The sequence below is a fragment of the Onychomys torridus genome, chromosome 20 (assembly GCF_903995425.1).
Source record: "Onychomys torridus chromosome 20, mOncTor1.1, whole genome shotgun sequence".
In the NCBI taxonomy this organism is placed as follows: Eukaryota; Metazoa; Chordata; class Mammalia; order Rodentia; family Cricetidae; genus Onychomys; species Onychomys torridus.
In genome coordinates this window covers 40457437-40483153 of record NC_050462.1, presented here as the reverse complement: position 1 = coordinate 40483153, position 25717 = coordinate 40457437, and the positions used below count along the sequence as shown (strand labels likewise).

Here is a 25717-nt window from a genome sequence, read left to right as displayed (position 1 = left end):
ATGCCTGTAACTCCGGGGACTTGGGACTGCTAGAGTTTAGGCCAGCCTGGGTTAAGTTAAAAACAAAAACGGGTGACCAGCCAGGGCTACGGAGTGTGATCCTGCACTGCAAGCAAAACAAGTAAGTAAAAACGCAGCGAATTTTAAAAAGCTGTCAGCACTCAACAGATCCTCAAGATTCTGGTCTCTTGACACGTGGAACCCCGGAAAGGCATTCAAACATCTGACTCAACACGTGGTCTAAACCTTCACATCCACGCTTCCAATCTCAGGAGCTCTGCACTCTGAGCCACCCACCACCCGACCAGTCCTCTCTGGAAGACGTGAATCCTACTTCAAAGCCGCTGCCCTAGGGCAGGGCCCAACGCAGCCGGTCCTTTAAAAGCCCGGGGAGCATCAGGAACCTGCAGAGAGGCAGAGGACCGGATGCGCTCTCCCGACATGCACCACAGCCCCGCCGACCACGCCCCCGCCCCCGCCCCCTGCGAGCTCCAAGAAGCACGTGTGCCTGGGAGCGGCTCTTGCCCGCGCGTTGCACGCTGGGAGTTGTAGTCCCCCTCCCGGGGCGGGTGGGCCCCAGCCCGCGGGCGGGTCGGTCTTTGCACTCTTCCATGAAGCTGCTGCTGCTGCTGGGGTTGCTGGTGCTGCTGCTGGCGCTGGTCCGCGCGGCACGACGCGGGGGGCGTGCCTCGCGCTGACTCGGCGGCGGCGGCGGCGGCGGCGTTAGCGGGCCCTTGCGCAGTTTTCCTTCCCAGGCCGCCGACCCCGCCCGCCGGCTTGCCAACCTGCCCGCCCCGCTCCGCGCCACGCAGAGGAGGAGAAGGCGCCCGGGGACGCCGAGCGCCGAGGCGAGCGCGGCCCGGGCCAGCTCCGGCGCGATAGCGCTGCGGCGGCTTGGAGCGGAGGATTACAGCGGCGGCGACAAGGACCAGGGCCGCTCGCCGTCGTCCCTGCGTGCGGCGCCGCTCCGGGCGGCCGGCCGGCCCTCGGGAGTGCCGGCGAGGAAGAGAGATTGGAGTGATGGTGACTGGAGGCTGGGGGTGGCGGGCCGGGGACCCTTGCGGGGCCGGGCGAGCCGGGCTTGGGCTTGGGCTTGGGGGAGGACGGAGGAGCGGTGGCGGTGGCGGCCACGTCCCGAGTGCGTGGCTGGCTGCCGGTTGCCGGGTGTTTCATCACCCGAGTGGCCACGAGGCTTCGCCCAGGGAGGGATCGGGGCGAAGGATAGGGGGCGAGGCCGGCCTCCGAGGCTTCCTCTCCCCCACCACCAACCCCATTTGTGATAGTTTTGGAGTGCGTCCCATCCATTTCAGCGGGAGAGACCACAAGTTGATATGCTCCCCACCCCGGGACCCATAGGAAGGTGGGGGGAAAAAGTGATCTTTCTGCGTAGTAATTTGCCAGCACGGACAGCCCTTCTCTCCCCCCACTCCTTGCTTCTTTTACAGCCTTGCAAGCAGCGGTGGAGAATGTTTCCCTGTAACCTGAAAAACGAGTACTTTTTGAAAGCCTTAATTAGTTGTTGCGAGGGGGAAGTTACGTTGTATTAAAGCGACTTGTCAACTTGATGTTAAAAGGCTGGAAAGATTAAGTCAGTCTCAAACAGGCTCAAGTAGGTGTGGAGGAATTTTCCACGTTGTTCGATTTTTTACTTGATGGCTAAGGAAGAATTATGGCTTCATAGTTTTAAGTATATTTCTTATGTTACAGTATGGTAAACATTTTATACACCCCCACCCCCGTTTCATCCACCTCTGCAGGGTGTATAAAATGTTTACCATACTGTAACAATGTTTATGCCTGCTAGGCTCTGTGGGTCAGCATGCTAAGCGTCCTTTCCCAGTCTTTATTAGGAAGTTGTTACCTTTTTAACATTGGCTATAGCTTTTCTGTGCTTTGTTCACAGATAAGTGAACATTTTATTTTGATCACCCTAGTACTGTCTCCGAATGTGTAGACGGATTCCTTCCATATGGACAACTGTAACAAGTTTGCTTAGGGTTTTTCTTGTTGTTGTTGATCATGTGTTTCCGTGGGACCTCCTTTTTTTTTTTTTTTTTTTTTCCCTCTCTTGTCAAGATTAGAGTGAAATGGATGATTGAAAGGAAGTTCTGGAAGGTTTCTAAATCAGGGGTTTACAGAAATTCTTAAACTGACCTTTTCTGAGCATTTATAAGAGGAATGAATATTACTTTACTTTTCCCGGTGGAACCATTTTGCTTTCCCATCTGTTCAAAATACCATTCTGGTTTAAGAATGCTTCGGATAGATCATCCTGTGTGACTACCTCTGAATTTATAAGCTATTAGAGGCATGCTTTGCCACACTGTATGTAGTCTTGAGGACTTTGCCTCTTTCCTCTGGTAGACAGGAATGCATACTTTTGTCTTCTCTGTAGCCTCAATTGTTGTTTTCGTTTTGAGACAAAATCTCCCTCTCGCTCTGGCTAGCCAGATAATCTGTATGTAGATATACCAGGCTGGCTTTGAAGTCGCAGATCCTCTGCCTCTACCTCCCAAGAGCAATGGGATTAAAAGATGTGTGCTACCTTGACTAATGACTGGGTTTTGTTTTGTCTGTTTTTTTTTTTTTTATTTTTTCAAGGCAGAGTTTCTCAGGATGGCTGTCCTGAAACTCACTCTGTAGACCAGGTTGAACTCACCTGAGATCCTCCTGCCTCTGCTTCCCCAGTGCTGGCATTAAAGACATGAGCCACCACTGCCCCCAGCTGGTTTTTGGGTTTTTTTTTTTTTTTTTTTAATGACAAGATTGGAATATAAATCTTGGACATAAAGAATTACATGTATATATCTTACATATACGTGTGTGTGTGTGTGTGTGTGTGTGTGTGTGTGTGTGTGTGTGTACACACAGAGCAGTCCTCTCTTTCACCATGTGACTCTAGAGAATCAAGAACCTTTACCCCTGAGCCACCTCCCTGCTTCAAACCCAGCACTTTAAAAAACCCCAAACCTGCCTTTTTAACTCCCAGGAACATAGTGACGCATATTTCACAGTCCTTGTTCTTGACGGTTAGTGAGAGAAAACTGGCCGGCAGTGACGACATAGCAGAGCTCGGAAGGGGTACCTAGTCTGACATGGTCGGGTCAGACAGCAGAGGTCAGAGCCGGACTGTTGCATGAGGTGATCTGTAAACTGACATTTGAAGGCCTCGCAGGGTTTACCCACATAGCTGAAAAGAGCCATGTGTGCATAGTGAGTAGAATGCCACTTGAGAGCTGCTGTGTAAATAGGGTGTTGCTGGCCTTCTGAGTATCGTGCGGAATGGTAGGGGTTGGTTGTTTAGAAGTGTTTGGGTCTTAGTCCCGTGGGCAGTCGGGGATTTAAGTTGCCTTGCTGTGGTGTGTAGGTTTGCTGTCAGTGGTGAGAGAAGAGGCTGACCTTTATTCCCAAGGCTCTCAGCTTATATTCTGATTTTGATTCCAAAAGGACCAGAGAAAACAGGAAAGTATAGGGATCCTGCATCCTGGCCCGGGGCCTCACCATTCCTAAAAGGCTGCATGGGACCTCCGTTCATCTCTTGGAGTCTTCAAGTCCACTTCAGTTCTAATAATTAAAAGTAGATAAATAAAAAAGCCTTATAGCTTTGTAATAGGAATGTAAGGACTAATTTCCTTACCCTCACTGTGTTCCAGAAAATGTCATTTGTGTGTTTGGTGTGTCTGTGTGTGCTTATATGTGTGCAGTTGGAAGCCCAAGGTCTATATTCCTTCTATTGATTTTCACTATTTAACTTTATTTTTGGCAATTTCACATATGTACATAATGCATTCTGTTCACTCTCCTGTCTCCCAGCCTTGTACACCTTTTTTTTTTTTTTTTGAGACAGGGTCTTACTGAACCTGGAGCTCCCCAGTCTAGCTAGAAAGCTTTGAGGGTCGGCCAAGTGTTTTCTCCCCACCTCCCCGTTCTGCCACACCTAGCTTTTCTGTGGGTGCTGAGGAGTCAGGTGCAGGAAGCCCTTTACTAGCAAACTCCTCCCCTGAGAACAGCGTTCACGCCGTTTGGAGTTTGTTCCAGGTGTATGCAGAAAAGCACGTTGTGTATGGAAGAACTAGCTGCCTTTGGGGGCCGTTCCATGTTCTGGTGTGAGAATGTTAGACTCTGGTTGTGAAGTAGATTACTTTCCAGGGATGTTGGCGAGAGGAAAGCTGGTGGGGGATGGGGGATTTCTGAGTGAGGGAAGTCATTTATGAAATACATTTCTAGAATTGGCTGGCAAGAGCAGAGACCTGTAAAAGGCAGAATTAGCTCCTTGTTCCAACACTAAATGACTGGTTCTTTTCTTCAGCCCTTCCTCTTTAGTTCTCTTGCCCTACTACTGGTAGACACTCCAGTTAGGGTATTAAACCCTGAGGGGAGCCATTCTAAGTGGGTGCTGGGCCCATTCTAATGGCTTTAAAAGATGTTTTATGGTCATATCGAGAGCAGGGAAATTCTTACAGCACTAAACCAAGGGAATATAGATACTATTTTCCCCAGGCACACATTATGCTGCAGACGTGTACCAACACTGCATGCACCCTTCTAGAAGAGTAACTTTCCACTTTGCAGGACAGTACCACCTGAGAGCCTTAATGGCGTACTTGTTTAGACTGCAGAACTAGACACTGGTGTGTGCCACAGGGTCTACTCTGTTCTGGTGAGACATGGGGGCTCCCTTGAACTCAGAGTGGACTTTGCTTCTACAGAGCTGTGTCTTTTCAGCCACTTCTTATATTCCAGATAATCGTCTTTTGTTTTCCATGTGCAGATGATTGTGGATTCTTCTGTGGGATTAGAAGCCACGTCTGTTGTGATTGGAAAACTCCAGGAATAACGGCAGACATGGATGAACAGGCTCTTTTAGGGCTAAATCCAAATGCCGATTCAGACTTCAGACAAAGGGTAAGTCCATCGATGTAGTCGTCTTTTTTAAAAGCATGCTACCACAGATGTGCATTGGAGGATTTAAACAGAAAGCACATCTGACTTGGTAAACATGAATAGGACCCAACAGATCGGAGGTATGTTTTGAATATTGAAACAACATCAGGTGCTGTGATTGATTTTTGTTCAGTTGGCTGAGCCAGAGTGCGGAAACAACCGACCGAGCGACCTGTAAGGGGCAGGTCCTTGTGCAACAGCCGACATTTCTTTTGTTGCAAAGTTGTCACGAAGTTACAAAGGTAGAGAACTTTTGCACTAGCGTAGTGCGTGTTCTGCTTTACCCTTGCCTGCCTTGGACTGTAAGTTGCTTTACTCGTGTGTTGGTGACAGCTAGCCTCCTTGTTGTCTAGTCTTTGCAGCCTGGAAATAAGCAGTTTCAATATGCCACACCTTAAGTTACATGAAACGATTTCATGACAAGAAGAAATTCATTAGGAGATGCTAGTGTATTCGGGTAAATGTAAGCAATTAAACCTAATAATGTAGCCTGTAAATCTAATAAGGACTTTAGCTGAATGATAAAAGAAGACACTAAAAGGACAAGCCTTTAATTAATTTTTAAAGATGCGAGTATGCTGAAGTTTATGATCAGAGGAAAGAGGGAGTTTTTCTTTCTTCCTACTCCTTGTAGCAAAGGAGAGAATTTGCTGTAAGTGAGCTAAAGTTTGCAGCCTCCCTAAGCATTATAGTCTTGTTCTGCTTTTAAGTAGTAGAAATTTCTTTTAAAGTGGTTTAAAAAAACAAATGAACAAAAACCTCCCAGTAGTTCATGCTATGATAAGATATATGCCTCTGCTGATAAAAAAGTAACTAGCTCTCCAAATATGGCAAATCATAGGAATCTAGATGTCAGTATGGGAACATTAGAAACCTAGAAATCCAGCCTTTTTGTATATAAATGGTTTTATTTTCCTAGGGATTTAAGCCACCTGCTTTCAAAATAGCTGAGATATTGCAGTCTGACCTTTAGCCTACCTTGATGTTGCATGCTGATTATAATTAAAAGCTTTTGGCTGTTTTATATGTGTCAGGTGATTGTGGGGTTTGTTTGTTTTTATAATATTTTTATTGATTATTTGGGATTTTTGCATCATGAACCCCCAGCACATTCACTTCCTGTTCCTCTCAAGTCAGCCCCCTCAACCGCACCCCCCCCCAAAAAAAAGTCCAGTTTGTGTTGTCCATGTGCTCGCTGGCATGCTCATACACCTGGGCCAGCCCCTTAAAGAAATCTAGTCCTTCCCCACCCACACCTGCCAGAAGCCAGCAATTGTGAAGAGCGACACTTTAGCATCCTTATCATAATTGTTTAATTATAATTTTTATTGATTCTTGGGGAATTTCACATCATGTGCCCTAATCCCACTCATTTCCCAGACTCCCCATATCCTCCCTTCACCCTTGCAGCGACCCCCCCCCAAGAAAAATTTAAAAATACTAATTAAACCACTTTGCTCCTCCGTCTTTCCCACCTCTCCATCAGCTCTTCGTTTGTCTTGGTGGCATTGGCAGCTGCAGTGTGTCACGAAGTATACCCCTTTGTCCAAGCAGCTTGACTTGCAATTGTTCGTTATAAGGAGCTGTTGGTCTGGTTCAGGGCCTCTGGCTTTCGGTCCTCTTCACAATTCTAGTTTTTTTCAAGACAGAGTTTCTCTGTAGACCAGGCTGGCCTCGAACTCATAGAGTTCCATCTGCCTCTGCCTCCCGAGTGCTGGGATTAAAGGTGTGCACCACCATCGCCCACCCCTCTTCACAATTTTTAAGAGTTCTTTTAGGTGGCTTTCTGTTTATGCTGTTACCTGAGAATTGAACCTAGGCAAGGGCTCTACTACTGAGCTTTACGCTAGTTTTTGGTATTGGTTTGGGTTTTGTTTGTGAGAACAACTTTCACTATGTAAGGTTTTCATCAGAGCTATCATTGTCCAGTTTGTTTGAGGCAGTGTCTTGCTGTGTTTTCTAGACCGACCTGGTACGCACCACGTAGCTCAGGTTCACCTTGAACTCACAACAGTCCACCCTCTTCCGCTTCCAGGCTGCTGGAGGTACTGCCCCAGTCCACCGTACTAGCCTTTCTTGTTTGAAGAATTTCTATTATTAGTGTGCCCACAGCGTATGTGTTGATGTGAGAGAACAGCCTTGTGGAGAATCACCTCTCTTCCCACTTTAATGTGGGGTCCGGGATCTCAGGTTACACAGGAAGCACTTTTTACCTACTGAGCAATCTCCCGGGCCCCTTTCTTCTGCGTTCCTTTGTTGGACTGGTTGGGCTGGAGAGAGAGGCGCTAGGGTTTGACATGTACTACTTTGGTGGGGTGAGAGCATTGTGAACCTGCCATGGTGTACATATTTGTGTTCAGAGGACAACTGTAAAAGTCTGTTTTCCTCTTTCTCCACCATGGGGGGGTCTAGGAATCAAAACTCACTCTGAGCCGTCTTGTTAGCTCTGTTATTTTTGTTTTGTTTGAAACAGAAGACAGAATGTAGCCTAAGCTAACAGTGGAGTAGCCATGTAATTGAGGATGGCATGGCATTTCTCACTTCCCTGCCTCAGCCTCCCAAGTTCTGGAATTTTGGGGATGCACCACCATGTCTGGTGCTTCCTGTTGGCTGTTTCTGTCATTGGTGGGAGACTGAGGCTCACACTGTAGCCCAGGGTGGCCACCGACTTTTGGCAAACCTACTTTGATGTTTGAGTCGTGGGGTATGAGTCACCATGTCCAGTTCCTGTCCTTATTTTTTAATGTATTCTTTTTGAATTTTGTTTGTTTTTGTTTTTCGAGAAGGGTTAATCTATGTGGCCCCGTCTGTTCTGGAACTAGCTCTGTAGATCAGGCTGACCTCGAGATCCGCCTGCCTCTGTTTCCCAAGTGCTGGCATTAAAGGCGAGTGCCGCCGCCACCTGGATTCTGTTAATTTTTAAGTTCCAACATTCAGTATTTTTAAAATTAATGAATGAACCATTGCAGGTGTGCGCCATGTGGGCGGAGAATGAGGGCCTCGGGGCTTGCACAGAGCAGCTCTTTTCTTTTTTTTCTTTCCATCTTGACCTGGGTTCCGGAAATTGAACTCAGGTGCCTCTTTCCTGCTGTGCCATCTTACCAGAGACAAAAACGGAAAGAGTCCTGGTTACTTCCTCCTTCACCAGCTTCGGCTTAAAACCTTTCATTTAATTTCTTTGAGACAGGGTCTCATGTAGCCCAGGCTAGCCCCAAGCTTCCTGAGTCGCAGAGAATGTCCTTGAACTTAGCTCCTCCCACCACACCGCTTTAGTGCTTAGATCGTAACAGCCACGCACGGCCACCCCTGTGTGGTGCCCAGGATTTAGCCCGGGGCTCCTGTTCTAGGCAGGCACTCTGTCCCCTGAGCTGCATGCCTGGGCCTTGCTGTTGTTCGAAGGAAAGGCTGTTAGTGAGAATCTTAGCTGATGAAGCCCTCTCTTTACGGTGAGTGAAATGTTAGCAGCGTGTATAAGTGACTGCATTTGTCCACTGTCCTGGCTCCTGAAATGTTCCCAATGGTAGTCGTGGTTTTGTAGAAACTTGACATTACCACAGATTCGGGTCAGGTGTCCCAGGACCATCCTTCACTTCAGATAGCAATTGTGAAGCTGGACCATCTGTCCTTGCCTCCCAAGGTGTGTGCCACCACCTGACCCCTCACCTGCTACCCTCTAGTTCGTCCTAGATTAGTCGTTGGCCAGAAAGCTGTGTTCTGTTTTGTTCAGCATTTACCTGTGGTGGGAGGCCGTGTGTGCTCCAAGCACCCTTCTAGGCCCTTTTATGATTGCATATACCTTAATACTAGTGCACTTGATAAAACACTTGGCCACTTCTTCTCTGTCATCTTCAAAACCCAGTGATGTCTGCAGGGCAATCTTACACCAGCTCCTTTACCAAGGAAACTGTTCTAAGTGTCCAGCTGATAACTGGATCTAAGGAACGAACCATCTGGACTTTGCACATATTCAGAAGCCTGGATTAGATGTTTTAGCTGATGTATTAAACCAAATCGGTGTTGATTATTGGTTCACTCCAGCCTTTGTTTAGTATGAGTAGGGCATCAGAATTGAGAATTCAGTATCAACTGTGTTGATTTGTTTTGCAATCTTTCAGGCCCTGGCTTATTTTGAGCAGTTAAAGATTTCCCCAGATGCCTGGCAGGTGTGTGCAGAGGCTCTAGCCCAGAAGACATACAGGTAATTTAGACAGATTCTCTGTATTGTCTGGAAGGATTGACGTTTCTATGAACATGGAACATTTTAATTTTTTCTTTGGGAAGTATTTTTATAAAACCATTTTGTGGCTTACCTTTTAGAAAACTGTTAGTAGCATGAAAAGAGAAAAATAGCAAACCAATTTTTTGAGCCAATCAGAATTTATTTTTCAGTAAAACTATCCTTTTTAAAATTTATTTTTATTTTGTTGGTGTTTTGCCTGTATGTATGCCTATGTGTATGCCTGTGTGAGCGTGTTAGATCTTGGAGTTACAGACAGTTGTGAGCTACCATGTGGGTGTAGGGAATTGAACCCGGGGCCACTGGAAGAGCAGCCAGTGCTGTTAACCACTGAGCCATCTCTCCAGCCCAAACTATCCTTTCTTTATGTGTGTTGTGTACCTGGTAGCCAGTCCTCACCGGGAGAGGCTACACTAAACACGTCCTTGTCTTGGAAGTTGGTGAAGGAGGTGACCATTAATGATCTGTATCTCCATCTAAAGCCTTCACTTGGAGTATATCAGTACTGTTTCTATTGGTGTGGGGTCAGGGCCTGTCATTAGTATTCACTGCAGCCTTGGGGTGACGCTCATAGTTCACCTTGTACGGTTTCCAGTGTGGGCCTCTGAGGAGAATTCAGGAAGGATGAAAGCAGGTCTCAAGATATTTCCCTCCAGCTCTTATCCTCCGATTCCTGACCATGTACCATACGTGAAAAGGCTCTCCCCTGCAATGTGGTTTTCTGGGTAGTCGTTCTAAAGCAGCAAATGCAGTTTCATAGAAATAGAAACTTGTATACTCATTTCATCGTTAGTTAACTTAGCTTCTTATTAAAGAAGAAAACCTGGCATAACCAAGCTTGCGGGAAACGGCTAGCTAGCAGGACACAGCAGCCTGCTGCTGGGAGCGGAAGCTCAGGGCTTTAGTGATGGCCCTCTGGCTGGAGTGCTGGGCCCATGGTCCTGTGTGGCTGCAGCTTAGCCGGGTTTACTGAGGTTTCTTTTTCTTGAACATCTTAGTGTCTGCATCTCTGCTTGGAAGCTCTTTACATAGGAAACAGTGTCCCACAAAGCCTGTCTCAGGCACCGACCGTCTGGACTGAGCAGAATCCCAGACTCTAAAGGAATTTTCTCAGAATTGTTGGCTGTATCCCCCTAAGGGGAGTTAGAAATAGATCTTTTTTTTTTTGCTCCCCTCCCATCTTACAAAGGTGGGTTTATTTGAGGTTCAGTTTCTTGTGTGAACTTTGAGGGTGGACTGAGCCATCCTACCCTGTTTATTTGTGTTTACCTACAAGAGGACTGACTGATTAATAATGCTTAAGTTTCAGGTAGGCCACAGGTGGCACCTTTGACTTCATCAGTCTCTTGCTGCCCTGCTGTTTGCCATCTTGATCTTCCTGATCATTCTAAAGTAAAGCACAGAAATTGTTCCCGGAACTGACTCTCCACGTTAGAATTCGGGGCAGTGGCCTCCACTTAAAAGTACTGTGTTTAGGGTGTGTATTAGAACATGTGGTTATGTTGCTTATTGAATGTAATGGGTCTGCCACGTGTTGTGAGTTGTATTTAGAGCTCTTTTAACCTTTTTAACTCAGGGCTTGGACCTGTGGCTGATGTGTAAAGCCTTTGCCTGAAATTCATGAGGCCCTGAGTTAGGTACCCAGTGCCATAAAACAAAAAAGACAATACTATAAATGGGTAAAATATGATTGGTAAGTCAAAAGCCGGGCAAGAAGCCTAGTGTTAGAAACTTCACCCTTGTTACTGGAATTTTGCCATTGTTTTCCCCAGTTATTCTCTGATTATTATTTTTTTTTTTCTTTTTCAGTGATGATCACATAAAATTTTTCTGCTTCCAAGTATTAGAACATCAAGTTAAATACAAGTAAGCCTTCTCATTGTTTTTCATCTCAAAGATTTGTTGGGACAGGCGTATTTTAATTTGTTATTCTGTCCTTGAGGAGACCAAGCTACAGATAGTAAACTGCCAGTGTAGAAATTATCTGGGCTACCTATGTGTTCTGATTGATTTAGACAGAGCTGGCCAGTCTGCAGGCTTATTCTGTAGACCACAGAGCTCAATGCGTGGTTGGTTTTAAAAAAAATCACATAGCTGTCATTTGTTTGAGCGCGAACTGAGCCACAAGTCTGAGGTCACCGACTGTAGCCTGTCTGACCCGCTCATCTGTGTGTCCTTTACAACTGTGTTGATGGACATCTGCGTGCATTTAAGGAAACCTGGTTCCGAAATGCTAGAAAACTCCCCCTCTTGATAGATGAGATTTCCGTTCACCGCCGCATGCAGCAGATGGAGTCACTGTTCCCTCTTTAACAGGTACTCAGAACTCAGCACAGCTCAGCAGCAGCTCATCAGGGAGACACTCCTGTCATGGCTGCAGGCTCAGGTAAAATAGTTCATTTCATTCGGTGCCTCGGTCCATCAGCTGTTCCCTCTTTTATATTTAAAGTGCTGGTCTTGAAGATCTCGGGCAGAAGCAGTAACTTAGGATTGTATTAATAACCAAAACTGCTGTACTTTCCATAACATTGTGGAAACTTTTTTTTTTTTTTTTTTTGAGACAGGGTCTCACTATGTAGCCCTGGTTGGCCTGGTATGCTTGCCTCTGCCTCCCAACTGCCAGGATTAAAGATACCCACCACCACACATGGCTGAAACTTTAGTTTTTAATTTATGCCGGGCGGTGGTGGCGCGTGCCTTTAATCCCAGCACTCGGGAGGCAGAGCCAGGTGAAACTCTATGAGTTCAAGGCCAGCCTGGTCTACCAAGTGAGTTCCAGGAAAGGCGCAAAGCTACACAGAGAAACCCTGTCTCAAAAAACCAAAAAAAAAAAAAGTAATTTATTTAGCTGGGCGGTGGTGGTGCATGAACCTGATTTACAGAGTGAGTTCCAGGACAGCCAGTGCTACACAGAGAAACCTTGTCTTGAAAAGCCAAAAGGAAAAAGAAAAAAAGAAATGAATTGTTAAAATTCTGTACATGAAGCTTATCAACCCTTGGTTCACGCTACTCAGGAGGCAGAGGGAAGAAGATTGTTACTTGGAGGCCAGCCTGGAGTTTGAACAAGTCTTAAAGGCCAACTTGAGCTGTTAGTAGACCTTGTCACATAAAAACAAGGCTTAGGCTGGGCCTGGTGGCTCAAACCTTTGACCCCACTGAGGCAGAAAGCCAGATGGATCCCTCTGAGTGAGGCCAGCCTGAGCTCCATAGGAAGACCCTGACTCCAAACAGGCAAACAGCTCCCAGCTCACCCCCCCCCCCAAAAAAAAAAGAGAGAATGTTTGAGTAGTATACAGATTTATTCCCAATGCTCTGGGAAATTACAAAGTTTTTTTTGAGACAGGGTTTCTCTGTGTAGCCCTGGTTGTCCTGGAACTCACTTTTTAGCCCAGGCTGGCCTCGAACTCACAGAGATCCACCTGGCTCTGCCTCCTGGTCTAAGAGGCAGCCATTATGCACTTGCTGGTCATGTGACTGGTCCCTTGCACTCATGGGTAAATTTGCGGTTTGCTGTGCTGCTGCCAACCTGGGCAGTGTTGAAATTTAAGTGAGATTTTGCCAACTAGTGATAAATAGAAAAAAAAAATAATGTGCTTTTGAATAGTTTGGATCTAATTTTGTGGATTTTTCTGTTTGCCAGATGCTGAATCCCCAACCAGAGAAGACCTTTATACGGAATAAAGCAGCCCAGGTCTTCGCCTTGCTCTTTGTTACGGAGTATCTCACTAAATGGCCCAAGTTTTTCTTTGACATTCTCTCAGTCGTGGACCTAAACCCTAGGGGAGTGGATCTGTACCTGCGCATCCTCATGGCCATTGATTCAGAGTTGGTGGACCGGGATGTGGTTCATACATCAGAGGCAAGTCACCGTTGACTGGGTTCTTACAGTATGCTTTGTAGGGAAGATGAGCATGTGGTGAGAAGGACAGGGAGTCTGATCTGTTGCGTTTCTTTTTGTTTGTTTGCTGCCGTCCCCAACCCCACCCCCACCCCGCCCCTCACTTTCCAAGGCAGGCTTTCTCTGTGTAGCCCTGTTGTATAGTCCTGGCTGTCCTGGAACTCACAGAGAGTGCTGGATTAAAGGCGTGCCCACCACCACCCAGCCTTTTGCATCTTCTTAAAACTACAAATGTACCTAGCATCTTGAATTTGCTGACAATGAAACTGAACCTCTCCCACCACCAAAGATTGAAATTATAGCATTACATTAGATTTTTAAAGCTAAGCCACCGTGTCACCAGGGAAATACACCTTATTTTCTCATAGTTCCGTGAAATGCCGTCCATCCTGAATGCTTCTGAACAAGTGAAAAGCAGTAGCTTATGAGTGTGGAGGTCAGTGTGCTGTCTCTGTGGTCTCAGCCATCATGGCGTCCAAGCCCTCTCTCCTGGTCTTTATGCATCTAGACAGCTCTCTTGCCTTTGTTTTTTGTTTTGTTTTTTGTTTGTTGTTAAGTAGTGCTGGTAATTGAATATGGTGTTTTATCACTGCCAGGGAATCTTTGCAGCTGAGGTACATCCTTAGACGAGCCTTATTCCTAAGGTAATAGGAAGTGCTTGTGAAATAGAGCTGTTGCGTAGTGTGCAGGACGGATTTGACCTCTAGCTAAGCATAGAGGTAATTAATAAGGAGTGTAGGAAATGTAGCTGGCTGTTCCTCGCACTTGGGTAACGGGTCGGAGGGCCATCCTGAGTTACATATTGAGAACCTATCTCATAAACACAAAAGCGAAAACCCCACTGGAAATAGCTTTACATGTACATAATAGTTTAAGACAATTGTAACTAGAAGATTCATAAACTTAAAGGATACTGTACATTTAAGTCATAGCTGGTTTTTTTTTCTAAATAGCTTAAGTATCGTTTTTTGTCTACTATTTAGAAATCATTGCACATTCTTGAAATTTCTAAGCAATGCTTATTTATAGTTTGTGTTTAATGAATTAAGTCTGGCACCACGGAACAGAACGGAAAAAGGAAACGCAGAGAATCACAGGATGTAATTTCAGAGCAGATAAGTCGGAAGCCCTGGTAGGGGCTGTTTAACAAGCCTGGAGTAGGGTGCAGAGGAAATCACTGTGCAGCTGCCCTCGGCTCTCACAGTCTCCCTGGTCTCTGTGTTCTGTTTGCAGGAGGCACGCAGGAATACTCTGATCAAAGACACAATGAGAGAGCAGTGCATTCCAAGTCTGGTGGAGTCATGGTACCAGATCTTACACAGTTACCAGTACACGAATTCGGAAGTGCTGTGCCAGTGCCTTGAAGTCGTCGGGGCTTACGTCTCTTGGATAGACTTGTCCCTTATAGCCAATGATAGGTGCGGACGCCGATCATGTTTAAGCTGAACTTGTCAGTCAGTGTCGAAAACGGGTGAACTGAAAGGGTTAAGGTCTTGATTTCCCCCTCTGCAGGTTTATAAATATGCTGCTAGGTCACATGTCAGTACAAGTTCTACGGGAAGAAGCCTGCGACTGTTTGTTTGAGATCGTGAATAAAGGGATGGACCCTGTGGACAAGATGAAGCTAGTGGAGTCCTTGTGTCAAGTGTTACAGACTGCTGGCTTCTTCAGCATTGACCAGGTCGGTGACTTTCTTACGTGTAAGCTCTGGAAGCTGTCACAGATGCTGAGCTAATTTTCCCTCTGGTTTGGGGGATGTCCTTGAACTGATGGTAAACCACCATATTCGGAGAGCCCCAACCAATATCTGTGGTGTTTTCCCTTCGCGCTTGGCAATACCCATTCCGGAACTTTACACTCAGAATGGTGCATGCATTTTGCAAGTTTGCAGTGTTGATCATGCCCTGAGTAACAAGAAATACACCAGCTACACCACAGTGCATTTGACTGTTTGACCCAGGTTAGACCATAAAAGTTTCATTTTCATTGCAGACTTGAATTTTAAAATTATTTGTCACATTTTTATTTTGTGTGTGTGTGTGTGTGTGTGTGTGTGTGTGTGTGTGTGTGTGTTGTGTCTGCATGCCTGTCCATGCATCACTTGTATGCCTAGTGCCCAGGGATGCTAAAAGAGGGGGTCAGAGCTCCAGGGACTGGAGCTGCAGGTGGTTCTAAGTGGCCGTGTGGGTGCAGGTCCTCCGGAAGAGCAGACAGTGCTCCCGCAGCCCTGAGCCCTCTCTCCTGCTCCCTATTGGAATTTTGACTCATTTGAGAGTGATGGGAAGACTTTTTGTTGTTGTTCTTGCTTGTGTGCCAGGGATCGAGCCAAAGCTTCCTGCCAGCTCTGTCACTGAGCCACATTGAGCCCGGAGCGGGATTTCAGATGTAGCTACAGCTGAGGGAAAGCGTTTCTAAGACTGCTTTGAGTTCTTTATTACATTTCTTGTGATTTCTTGTGTGGTGTGTGTGTGTGTGTGTGTGTGTGTGTGTGTATACACACACATGCGTGCACCACAGTGCACATGGGGAGGGAGCTCAGAGGACAACCTCCAGAGTCAGTTCTCTCCTACCAGATGGGTCTAAGGATGGAACTCAGGTTGTCAGGCTCGGTGGAGCCCTGCCTGGCCCTAAGATATGTTTGCATTGGTGATAAATTCAATAATGTGGCTTTAGAGTAGAGCCTCTCCCTGTCTGTGGGAGAACAGCTTATAGATAACCAGTGAAAATAATCAGGGTCTGCCTGTAACAATGGCAGTGACTCAAAGCAGGCAATTATAATAGCAGCTTTGTGTCTGTGTAGGCAAGTTGAAGCCTAAATCACACAGTTCCGGGAAAGAACTGTTACAGTTACACATGCCGTGCGCCAGCGTTGACTTCATAGAAATATTCAATAAATGAATAGTTGGGGAAGACGTTCCTAAAACTTCTCTTTTATGAAAGCTCTTTTTTTCCTTTTTTTTTTTTTTTTTTTTTCAAAGTTGGTGATATCCATATCTTCATGAAAATAACAGTTGCAGGAATGGAGAAATGCCTCGGTGCTTAAGAACACTGGCTGCTCTTGCAGAGGCCGTAACTACAGTTCTGGGAAGCCACTGCTCTCTTCTGGCCTCTCCAAGCACCAGGCACACATGTTGCACAGACAGATGTGAGGCAAAACACCAAACATACAAAATATTTCTTTAATTAAAAAACAAAATAGTTGCTTTTAGAGTACTATTGGATAATCATGGTAGCAGAAAATTTCAAATTCTGATCATTTTCCTGTCATAATGACGGAATTGGTAGCTACTGCCTTAACATTGAGCCCTGGGGGTCAGGAGAATGCTAAGCAGATAAAAACTCTTCCCTTGAGGTCCTTATGACCTGAGTTTCATTCCTGAAACCCCCTGCGGAGAAGACTGACCCGAGGGTGGCACATTGATGCCCACACTGACCCTCTGTGCCACACAGGTTACATAGCCATTTTAAAAGATGGAACCCTGACGGGCACTGCATTCATGCTGCAGGTCAGAGGCCCGCCTCTACCCTGAGGCGAGTGGTTGTAACTGTGGTCTTTGCTCATTGCTCATAGGAAGAAGACTTGGACTTTGTGGCCAGATTCTCTAAGCTGGTCAATGGAATGGGACAGTCGTTAATAGTTAGCTGGACTAAATTAATTAAGAACGGGGCTGTCAAAACTGCTCAAGAGGCACTTGAAGCGATCGAGACAAAAGTACCACTTATGTTACAGCTGCTAGTCCATGAGGATGATGACATCTCCTCTAACATTATTGGATTTTGTTACGATTATCTTCACATTTTGAAACAGGTGAGTCATTGTTTTGTTCCTTTTGTCCAGTTGATTTATAAAGAGCTGTTGAAAATTGAAGTAAGAAAATACCCATAATTCTGGTTCATATATGTATATGTGTGTGTGTGTGTGTATTCTGTTAATTGCTGTATTTCTTTTTTGTAGTTTTTTTTTTTTTTTTTAACTTAAGAAATGTAGACAAAAGGTGATTAAGTTATTTTGAAGGTGATTTGAGGGCACAGCAGCAGCAGTGGCTTCCTCTCTAGCTCATGACTTCCCCATCCCCTGGAGTGTGCCTCAGATGCAGTTTGAAAGTGTTGATCACCCTTTCTCAGCAGCACATCCTGCTTGGCCAGTTGATACTGTTGGACTCAGGGTCGATAGCTGAGTAGACTCATCATGACCCCCCCCCCCAGCATTTTTAGGTTTGGTTTATATTGGGTGCATTGACTCACTCAAGCTTAAAGTAACTTCTTTGCAAGAGGATATAGCTTTCTTCATTTGTGTGTGTGTCCACATGCCTGTGCGTGTGCATTTGTCCATGTGCCTGTCTTGGTGCGTGTGCGTGTGTAAAGACCAGAAGTCAGAGTGGGTTGTCCTCCTTCATTTCTCCACCTTCCTTTTGAGTCAGGCCCTTGCTGAACCTGGAGCTCACTGGCTGTAGGCTGGCTGCTCAGTGAACCCCAGAGTCTTGTCTGCACCTACACACCCTGCTCCCCACGTGTGCCGCCGTGCGTGGCTCACACAGATGGGGATCCGAGTTAGGATCCTCACGCTTGTGCAGCAGACACTGTACCAGCTGCCCCATCTCCCCGCCATGTCGTCATCGTTAGGTTCTGTTTGCAGTGCTGGAGACTGGACCCAGAACCTGGAATGTGCTAGACATTCACCAACACTGAACCCAGGCTTCCTTTTTCACTCTTAGAAATGGGACATTTTGCATTCAGAATTTAAGGGTTTTTAGAATTTTGGAAGCTGTGATCTTTGTTTTATTTGAAGAAGCTGAGGATGGTCATTCATGCCTTTAGTCTCAGCTGTTGGTGGGACAGAGGCAGATCTCTGTGAGTTCAAGGCCAGCCTGGTCTGTATAGTGAGTTCCAGGCCAACCATAGCTACATGCTAAGACCCTATCTCAAAACAACAAAAACATCCTTTACTGCTGTAGAGCTTAATTCTTTATAAATGCGGATAAACAACTTTATCAAATCAATCTTATTGCCTGTGTGTCAAGTTATTTACTAGACATGAAATCATTACATCTGAAGTTAGGAATGCATTAACTACAGATTTGCTGTCATACTACTCAACAGAAATTTGTATTTTATTTTCTTGTGCTGGAGATTGGGCCCAGGGACGTGTACATGCTGGGAAAATGCTCTGCCCCATAATTGTACCACCAGCTCCTGTGTGTATGTTTTGGAAGATATTAATTGCTTAGAAAACTACTTCGGTAACCAAGTATAACATTAGAAATACATTATTGTTCATTTAACCAATAAATTATTGTTTGCTTTTTATCCGAAGCTCCCAGTGCTCTCAGACCAGCAAAAAGCTAATGTGGAGGTGAGTGGTGTCTTGAAACCAGTGGTAGACTTTCTTCCCCCAAATCAGTGAGTTTACTGGGGTTCTTTAGCTGACTGAGGGTGAGGGGTTACTCACCTGAGCAGAGGCAGCAGCGTCATCAGTGAAGAGCCCACCCAGCTTTGGGTGCTAACTCCCAGAAGCCACAGTGGTGGAGTCTTTCCCAGCAGCCCTCCATGAGTGTGTAACCCTGGGAGGGAGGGGCTTGGCAAACCTGCTGAGTTTTAGGGACTTGTGAGTTGTGTGTTTCCTGAGTCTCAGGTACCTCCGGGACAGGTTGTTGTAGCTCAGATTTGTACAAGCACCCCACTGCTTGTCGTGCTTCACCTCCTCTTCAGGAGAGTCCCTGAGCCTTGGAGTGAGTGATAGAGATACCCTTCTAAGGCTGATCAGTTCTTTGTCTGAAATCTACCTTGAAATGTAGCTCAAATTCCAGATTAAAACAACAATTAACAAATGTTATTTCATTATTAATTTTAGGCAATCATGTTGGCTGTTATGAAAAAATTGACTTATGATGAAGAATATAACTTTGAAAATGAAGTAAGGAATTTTGCGTCAAAGAAAAACTTAATTTTATTATTGCTTGTTTGCATCAAATTAGTATTTTTTTAGTTTCAGAGCCTTTTAAAACAAGAAATAGTATTTTAAATCAATCGTCTTTATACTGATGCAGTAATAATTTATGTTAATGTCAGTTTGGTGTAACACTCATAAAGACCTGAATCCTTGGCTGTCTAAGGGATTGGAGAGGTGACTCATTTGGTAACGTGCCTGCTGTATAAAAATTAGGATCTGCATTTGATGGCTGTAGATGGTGCATGCATATAGTGCTGAGCTGGGAAGGCAAACACGGTGACTCCCTGGGGCACCCTGGCCAGCCAGCCTGGCCTAGGCATTGAGTGCCAGGTCTCGATGAGAGAACTTGTCTCACACACACAAGGTGAAGACAATGCCTGAGATTAGCCTCTTGTCTGCACACACAGGCATGCTTGAACGCTCATGTGCACTTACACATACATAGAAAATCTTGTAAGCTGGGCTTGGTGTCTTATGCCTGAAATCCCAGCAGTTGGCAGCCTTAGGCTAAGAATATTGCCATATCTGTTGAGCCAGCCTGGGCTACATACTGGGTTACAAAGTGAGAACCTGTCTCAAACAAAAAAAGAATTTAAAAAAAAAAAAAAAAAATCGGGAGGGAGGACAGGGGAATCTGTGGTTGGTATGTAAAATGAATGGAAAATCTCTTAATAAAATAAATAAATAAATTGCAGGGTTTGGGGTATAGCTCAGTGATAGAGCCTTTGCTTACTGCATTCAGGCCCTGGGTTATATCTATAGCAACCAAAAGAAAGAAACAATACTTTGTGACATTGAACCTACAGTTGACAATATTATTGATGCTCTCATCTCACGTTACCGTTACTAAGAGTACTGGCTTGGGGCTCATCAGTGGAGGAGGGTGAGGATGAGGCTGAACTGGACTTGTTCATTTAGAAGTGTGTCCGGGTCATGAGAGGATCACTTCTCACTATCTATAGGACCTCTGGGTGCTTGATTAGGTGTGTGTGTGAGTGTGTGTGCTATCGAAGGATGATGGTGATAATAACCAACACATTGGTCCCAATCGTGACACTGTTGGCACTTTGGGGAAATAAAAGGTGAATGAAGACACTAGGCAAGTCTAAGCCTAACGTGGGCCCATACAGGCTGTCTTCTCTCAGCCCTGTGTCCTCCGTAGGCAGGCTGTGTGTGCCCCAGGCCTTCCATGGCTAAGGTGGTTTTTAGAATTGCTAATTAGTGAGCAGGAAGGGAAGTGCTACCGAGCATTTGTGATTTTTCTATCCAAAGATAAAAGGTTCCGAGGTAACTGGTGTTTATTTATCGTATGGAGAGGGTGGGCCAGGGTGCCGCCGTGGAGGTCGGTTCCCTCCTCCTGCCCCGGGCTAAGGCTGAGGAGTGCAGCCGTAGGGCTCTGGCTGCAAGTCCTGCTAACCGCCGCGCCAGGGCGCCATCTCATGCCTTTGACTTGTGTCGCAGGGTGAAGATGAGGCCATGTTTGTAGAGTACAGGAAACAGCTGAAGTTGCTGTTGGACAGGCTCGCTCAGGTGTCACCAGAGTTAGTGCTGGCTTCTGTCCGAAGAGTGTTCAGTACCACACTGCAGTAAGTTCTGCCCGCCCGCCCGCTGTGGCTGACCATCCTGACGTCTCTGGAAACAGTGTTGCTTCTGTAATTTATCCTGTGTCTACCTCTGTGGTATAGATAGATTACGTTGCCTGGCCAAAAAAAAAAAGAGCTTGGCTTTTTAATCATTCAAGAGATTTTTAAAAATGGTTTTTATTAGCATGTCAGTTATACTTAATAATGGGTTTCATTATGGTGTTTCCATACACGCATTTAATGTATTCCAGCCGGTTTCACCTCCCATACTGTTACTTCCTCTGGTCCTCTTGCGCTGTCTTGGTCACCATTGAGTTTCATTAGGGTTGGTTGCAGGGGTGTGGCCACCTCACCAGTGAGTTTCATTAGGGTTGGTTGCAGGGGTGTGGCCACCTCACCAGTGAGTTTCATTAGGGTTGGTTGCAGGGGTGTGGCCACCTCGCCAGTGAGTTTCATTAGGGTTGCAGGAGTGTGGCCACATCACCAGTGGCCGTGCCACTCTGTTGGTGGGTCACTGTCCCGAGTGTCGAGAGTCATCTGAAAAGTTTATGTTCAGGTCTCACAGACAGACACTCTGATGCCTTGGCAGGAATTGGCAGACCACACGCTTCATGGAGGTGGAGGTGGCAGTGAGGTTGCTGTACATGCTGGCGGAAGCTCTCCCCGTGTCCCACGGTGCGCACTTCTCAGGTGACGTTTCAAAAGCTAGTGCTTTGCAGGACATGATGCGAACGGTAGGTATACTGAGCTTCCTTCACTGTGTTGTACGATAAGCTCCAGGGCCGCCTTCATTGTTAGAGCTCAGACTGTTTTTACAGAGGGCATTGTGCGTGTTGCAGGAAACAAAGATGCGGTTCTCCATTTTCTCCCCTTTCTAGTTGGTAACATCAGGAGTCAGTTCCTACCAGCACACATCTGTGACACTGGAGTTCTTTGAAACTGTGGTCCGATATGAAAAGTTTTTCACAGTTGAACCTCAGCACATTCCATGTGTACTAGTAAGTGTGCTCCTCACTCCCGCCTCACTGAGGAGATGCTGTTCTCTGTGCCTTTTCTCTGACTAGTGCTGGGTGACCGTTTTATGTAAATCATGCCTTTAACAGCCTCTGTGTGTGTGATGTAACTTTCCTCCTGTATTCCTGGTCCTGCCCAATGAGTACAATGTGATGTGAGCAAAAAAGGCAGTATGACAATGAAACCCTTGAATCAGACCGGAAATGATCAGTGTCTCTTTCTGTAGATGGCCTTCTTAGATCACAGGGGTCTGTGGCATTCCAGCGCTAAAGTCCGGAGCAGAACCGCTTACCTGTTTTCCAGATTTGTCAAATCTCTCAAGTAAGTGTCGGCCTCCAGCGCTGGTTGTGAAGTGTGCTCTTGGAGTTGAAGGGGCCCCTCCCCCACAGACAGGAGCACTGGGTGTTCGTGCTCTGGCTTCCTTTGCTGCTTGCTGGCTGACTGTGCTGTATTCAGCACTAACAGATGGCTTGTTTGCATACTTTGATGCAAGTTTATGTATTCCTCTATTGTTGTGTAGATTCTATATATTACTATTGAGTGGGTGTTTGATGGATGTAGGAGCAGAGCATTCCCATCCTGGGGTCCAGGTATCAAATTCAAGTCATCAGGTGTACACAGCAGATGCATTTAATTTTAGTTAAAGATTGCCGGGCCATCTCCCTAGGCCAGGGAGCATGTTTTTTGTTTATTTGCTTGGTCCTGGAGATGGCAAACTCTGATTCTGTTGCCTCTGTCTACCTCCCAAGTATGGGATTATAGGCTTGCACTGTGATGCCCAGCTTGAAAGTACATTTTTAACATAATCTCATATATAGCATATGTATAAGTACCTGGGGCGGGGGATAAGTAGTGCTATCGTCTTGGTAATGTATCACTACAGAGCAGGCAGACTTTTTAAATTGCTCATAAGCTAATTTTAGTGATCAGATTGGCTAGCATAAAACTGAGCCTTGGTTCCTTCTGTTTTAAAGGGGTTAATATTTCAGCAGCTTGTGAGCACATCACTTACCCATGGCTTTCCTTTTGATTTCATTCAGTAAACAGATGAATCCTTTCATTGAGGAGATTTTGAATAGAATACAAGACTTGTTGGCCCTTTCTCCACCTGTAAGTATCCTCTGAGTATCTTCCCCAGATATCGAGATTGCCTATGCCATCATAACAAGCTGCAGCCTTGTCTCTAGCGGGAGGGGAGGTGTGTGCACGAAGTTTATTTGGCTCTCTTTGCCAAGATTGTTTGGATGACAAGCATAATAGTAATGGAGGAATTCGGCAGCCTGGAGTATGTTCTGATTTCTCTGTACTGTTAAATGTAGCCGAAATATGGAGAAGAGAAGAAATTCAGCTTCTAAATTAGTCTCTAATGTGATTGTATCTCTCATTCCCAGGGCCACTTAACATTCAAGTTTCTGTCTTCAGACTTAGGGTCTAAAACATTCTGTCAGTGTCACTAAAAGGGTCGAAGTTGAGATAGTTTATAAGTACAGTTTGATTTACACGTGGGTTTTGTTTTATTTTTATTTATTTTATATATATATTGGTTTTTCAAGATAGGACAGCCCTGGCTGTCCTGGAACTCACTTTGTAGCCCAGGCTGGCCTTGAAGTCCACCTGCCTCTGCCTCCCGAGTACTGGGATTAAAGGCGTGTGCCACCACTGCCTGGCAGAAACTTTTTTTTTTTTTTATAAATGCCCGGTATATGAGCCAATGTGGTGGATTATATTTCCTATCTCTCTCGTGCTTGTTCTTGATTAAGTAAATGCGAGGCACTAAATGTAAACCCTCAGTTAAGACCAAATTCCCATTTAGGAGAACGGTTACCAGTCCTTGCTGAGCGGCGACGATCAGCTCTTCATCTATGAAACAGCTGGCGCCCTGATCGTCAACAGCGACTACCCCGCAGAAAACAAGCAGGCCCTGATGAAGGACCTCCTGACGCCCCTGATGGAGAGGTTTAAGGTTCTGTTGGAGAAGCTGATGATGGCTCAAGATGAGGAAAGGCAGGCATCTCTGGCTGATAGTCTCAACCATGCAGTTGGATTTGCCAGGTGAGCCCAATGGCAGTTAAAATTAAAAATGTGCGTCTACATAGGCAGACCCTCTTCTGTGGACCTTTTTAGTACGGGTACACTTAACTGTTTTCAAAGCTGAATTCGTCTGATTGTCTAAACTGTGGCTGGCTGTATTTTTACTATGAAGACTGTAAATCCTTAGTACTCCAGCTTCTGACTTGAGTGCTTCAGGTTAGCCCAAGTGTCTGTGTGCCAGCAGCACACTGAGACATCACGGCTTAGTATTGGTGCCTTCAGAAGAAGGTCCCGAGACTCCTTAGCTGTACCATTGTGCCCCAAAGACACTGAGCGGCCATTTGCTTCTTTACCTGCATTTTTAACAGCGTGAAAATGGAAGTGATTGCTGGTAAGTTCTACTGGGAAGTTGTTGTACACTGTCCACTTCAGCGCATAGCCAGGCCCCGGGTGATGAAGGAACTTCGCTGTGAGCGTGATCAGCTTGTTTTCTAAATTTAGTGATACATACAGATTGCCTGATGGCTTAGTCGCAGTAAATACATTTTTTTCTGAAGGCTTCATCAGGATTTTAGAGAAGCAGATAGACAGACTCATTATGTTAACTACATCTTATTTGCTTAGTTTATTCAATATGTTCTGTGATGACATCTGGAAGCAGTCATTTTCATGACCATTGACTACGGAGGGAAGTGATTCTGGTGCAGGAAAGAATGGGAGTCTAGTGTTGTCAGCTTGCTGTCTGGTGTGCACGGCGTTGGTGTGCACGGCGTTGGTGTGCACCGCGCTGCTGTGCACTGTGCTGGTGTGCACTCTGCCTCTGCTGCTGTGCACTCTGCTGCTGTGCACCGCACTGGTGTGCACCATGCTGGTGTGCACTCTGCCTCTGCTGCTGTGCACCACGCTGCTGTGCACTCTTACCTGGGAAGGATGAACTAACCCTGCCTGTCTGGTTTTGGTCATGCAGTCGAACCAGCAAGGCTTTCAGCAACAAGCAGACCGTGAAGCAGTGTGGCTGCTCCCAGGTGTATCTGGACTGTTTACAGACCTTCCTGCCAGCCCTCAGCTGCCCTGTACAAAAGGACATTCTCAGAAGTGGAGTTCGAACTTTCCTTCACCGAATGATCATTTGCCTAGAGGAGGAAGTTCTTCCCTTCATCCCATCTGCCTCAGAACACATGCTCAAAGACTGTGAAGCGAAAGACCTCCAGGAATTCATTCCACTCATCAACCAGATTACGGCCAAGTTCAAGGTACCTCAAGCCCTCCAAGTGCCGAGACTCTTGTGACTTAGAAATTCGAGTCTGCACCCTCACATGCCTTCTAGGTTTGTCCTCTTTACTGTGTGTTGTGGGGTGACTCACCATGTGGAGGCCAGAGGTCGGCCTCCATCACCTTCCACAGTGGTCTTTGATGCGTGGTCTGTCTCTGAACTTGGAGCTCACTGATGGAGCTACACTGGCTTTCGGGTAGACACTGGCATTCCTCCCTCATCTTCGGGTACACCACCATGCCCAGCTTCTCGTTACAGGGGTCTGGAGATTCAGACTCAGGTTCTCATGTGTGTGCAGGAAGCTCTTTGCAGACCAAGCCCCCCCTCAGCCCCACCTTTACCTAGTAAAAGACCCTGAGTTACCTGGTCACATGGGTCCATGGGATGTCTAACATTCCCAGTATCTGCTGTCTGCCACACAGGTAAGGTGAGGGAGATTTCTAGCTTGAAAACAGTAATTTTTTATGTGTATGAGTGTTTTGCCTGCATGTATGTAGGTGCACCGTGTGCATGCCTGATGCCTGACGAGGTCAGAAGACAGTTGTGGATCATCTGGAAGTGGAGGCACAGGGCATGGAGTTGCCTGCCTCCATGGGGCGCTGGGGAAAAGGACCAAAAGTGGTGTCGCTAAGCCGTCTCTCCAGCCCCCTGAGTGGATGTTTTAATAAAAACGTAGTCACTGTAGCCCAGGAAAAGGACCAGGAAAAGCAATCTAGTGCTGAGCTCTAACTGAACATAGCACGGGGACCCGGATGCTGGGCCAAGAGGCTAGAAGTCACCCAGGGCA

The 25717-nt window shown here is 46.1% G+C and overlaps 1 protein-coding gene across 3 annotated transcripts in view; it reads left to right on the top strand.

The window, feature by feature from the left end:
• The first annotated feature begins 540 nt into the window (after positions 1–540).
• Xpot (exportin for tRNA) overlaps positions 541–25717 on the top strand; it is a 41028-nt gene continuing 15851 nt past the window's right edge. Inside the window, exons 1-19 of one of the 3 annotated variants that reach the window (XM_036169636.1) lie at positions 541–1023; positions 1446–1609; positions 4772–4905; positions 9060–9142; positions 10991–11047; positions 11498–11567; positions 12822–13040; positions 14313–14497; positions 14592–14760; positions 16651–16887; positions 18394–18432; positions 18931–18993; positions 20491–20615; positions 21202–21346; positions 21491–21610; positions 21853–21947; positions 22667–22736; positions 23440–23678; positions 24625–24910. In XM_036169636.1, coding sequence (XP_036025529.1) covers positions 4846–4905; positions 9060–9142; positions 10991–11047; positions 11498–11567; positions 12822–13040; positions 14313–14497; positions 14592–14760; positions 16651–16887; positions 18394–18432; positions 18931–18993; positions 20491–20615; positions 21202–21346; positions 21491–21610; positions 21853–21947; positions 22667–22736; positions 23440–23678; positions 24625–24910 — 2262 coding nt within the window. In that variant the 5' untranslated portion in view covers positions 541–1023; positions 1446–1609; positions 4772–4845. Of the gene's footprint in view, positions 1024–1445; positions 1614–4771; positions 4906–9059; positions 9143–10990; positions 11048–11497; positions 11568–12821; positions 13041–14312; positions 14498–14591; positions 14761–16650; positions 16888–18393; positions 18433–18930; positions 18994–20490; positions 20616–21201; positions 21347–21490; positions 21611–21852; positions 21948–22666; positions 22737–23439; positions 23679–24624; positions 24911–25717 lie in introns of all 3 variants that reach the window. The other 2 variants (XM_036169635.1, XM_036169634.1) reach the window with 2 other exon arrangements.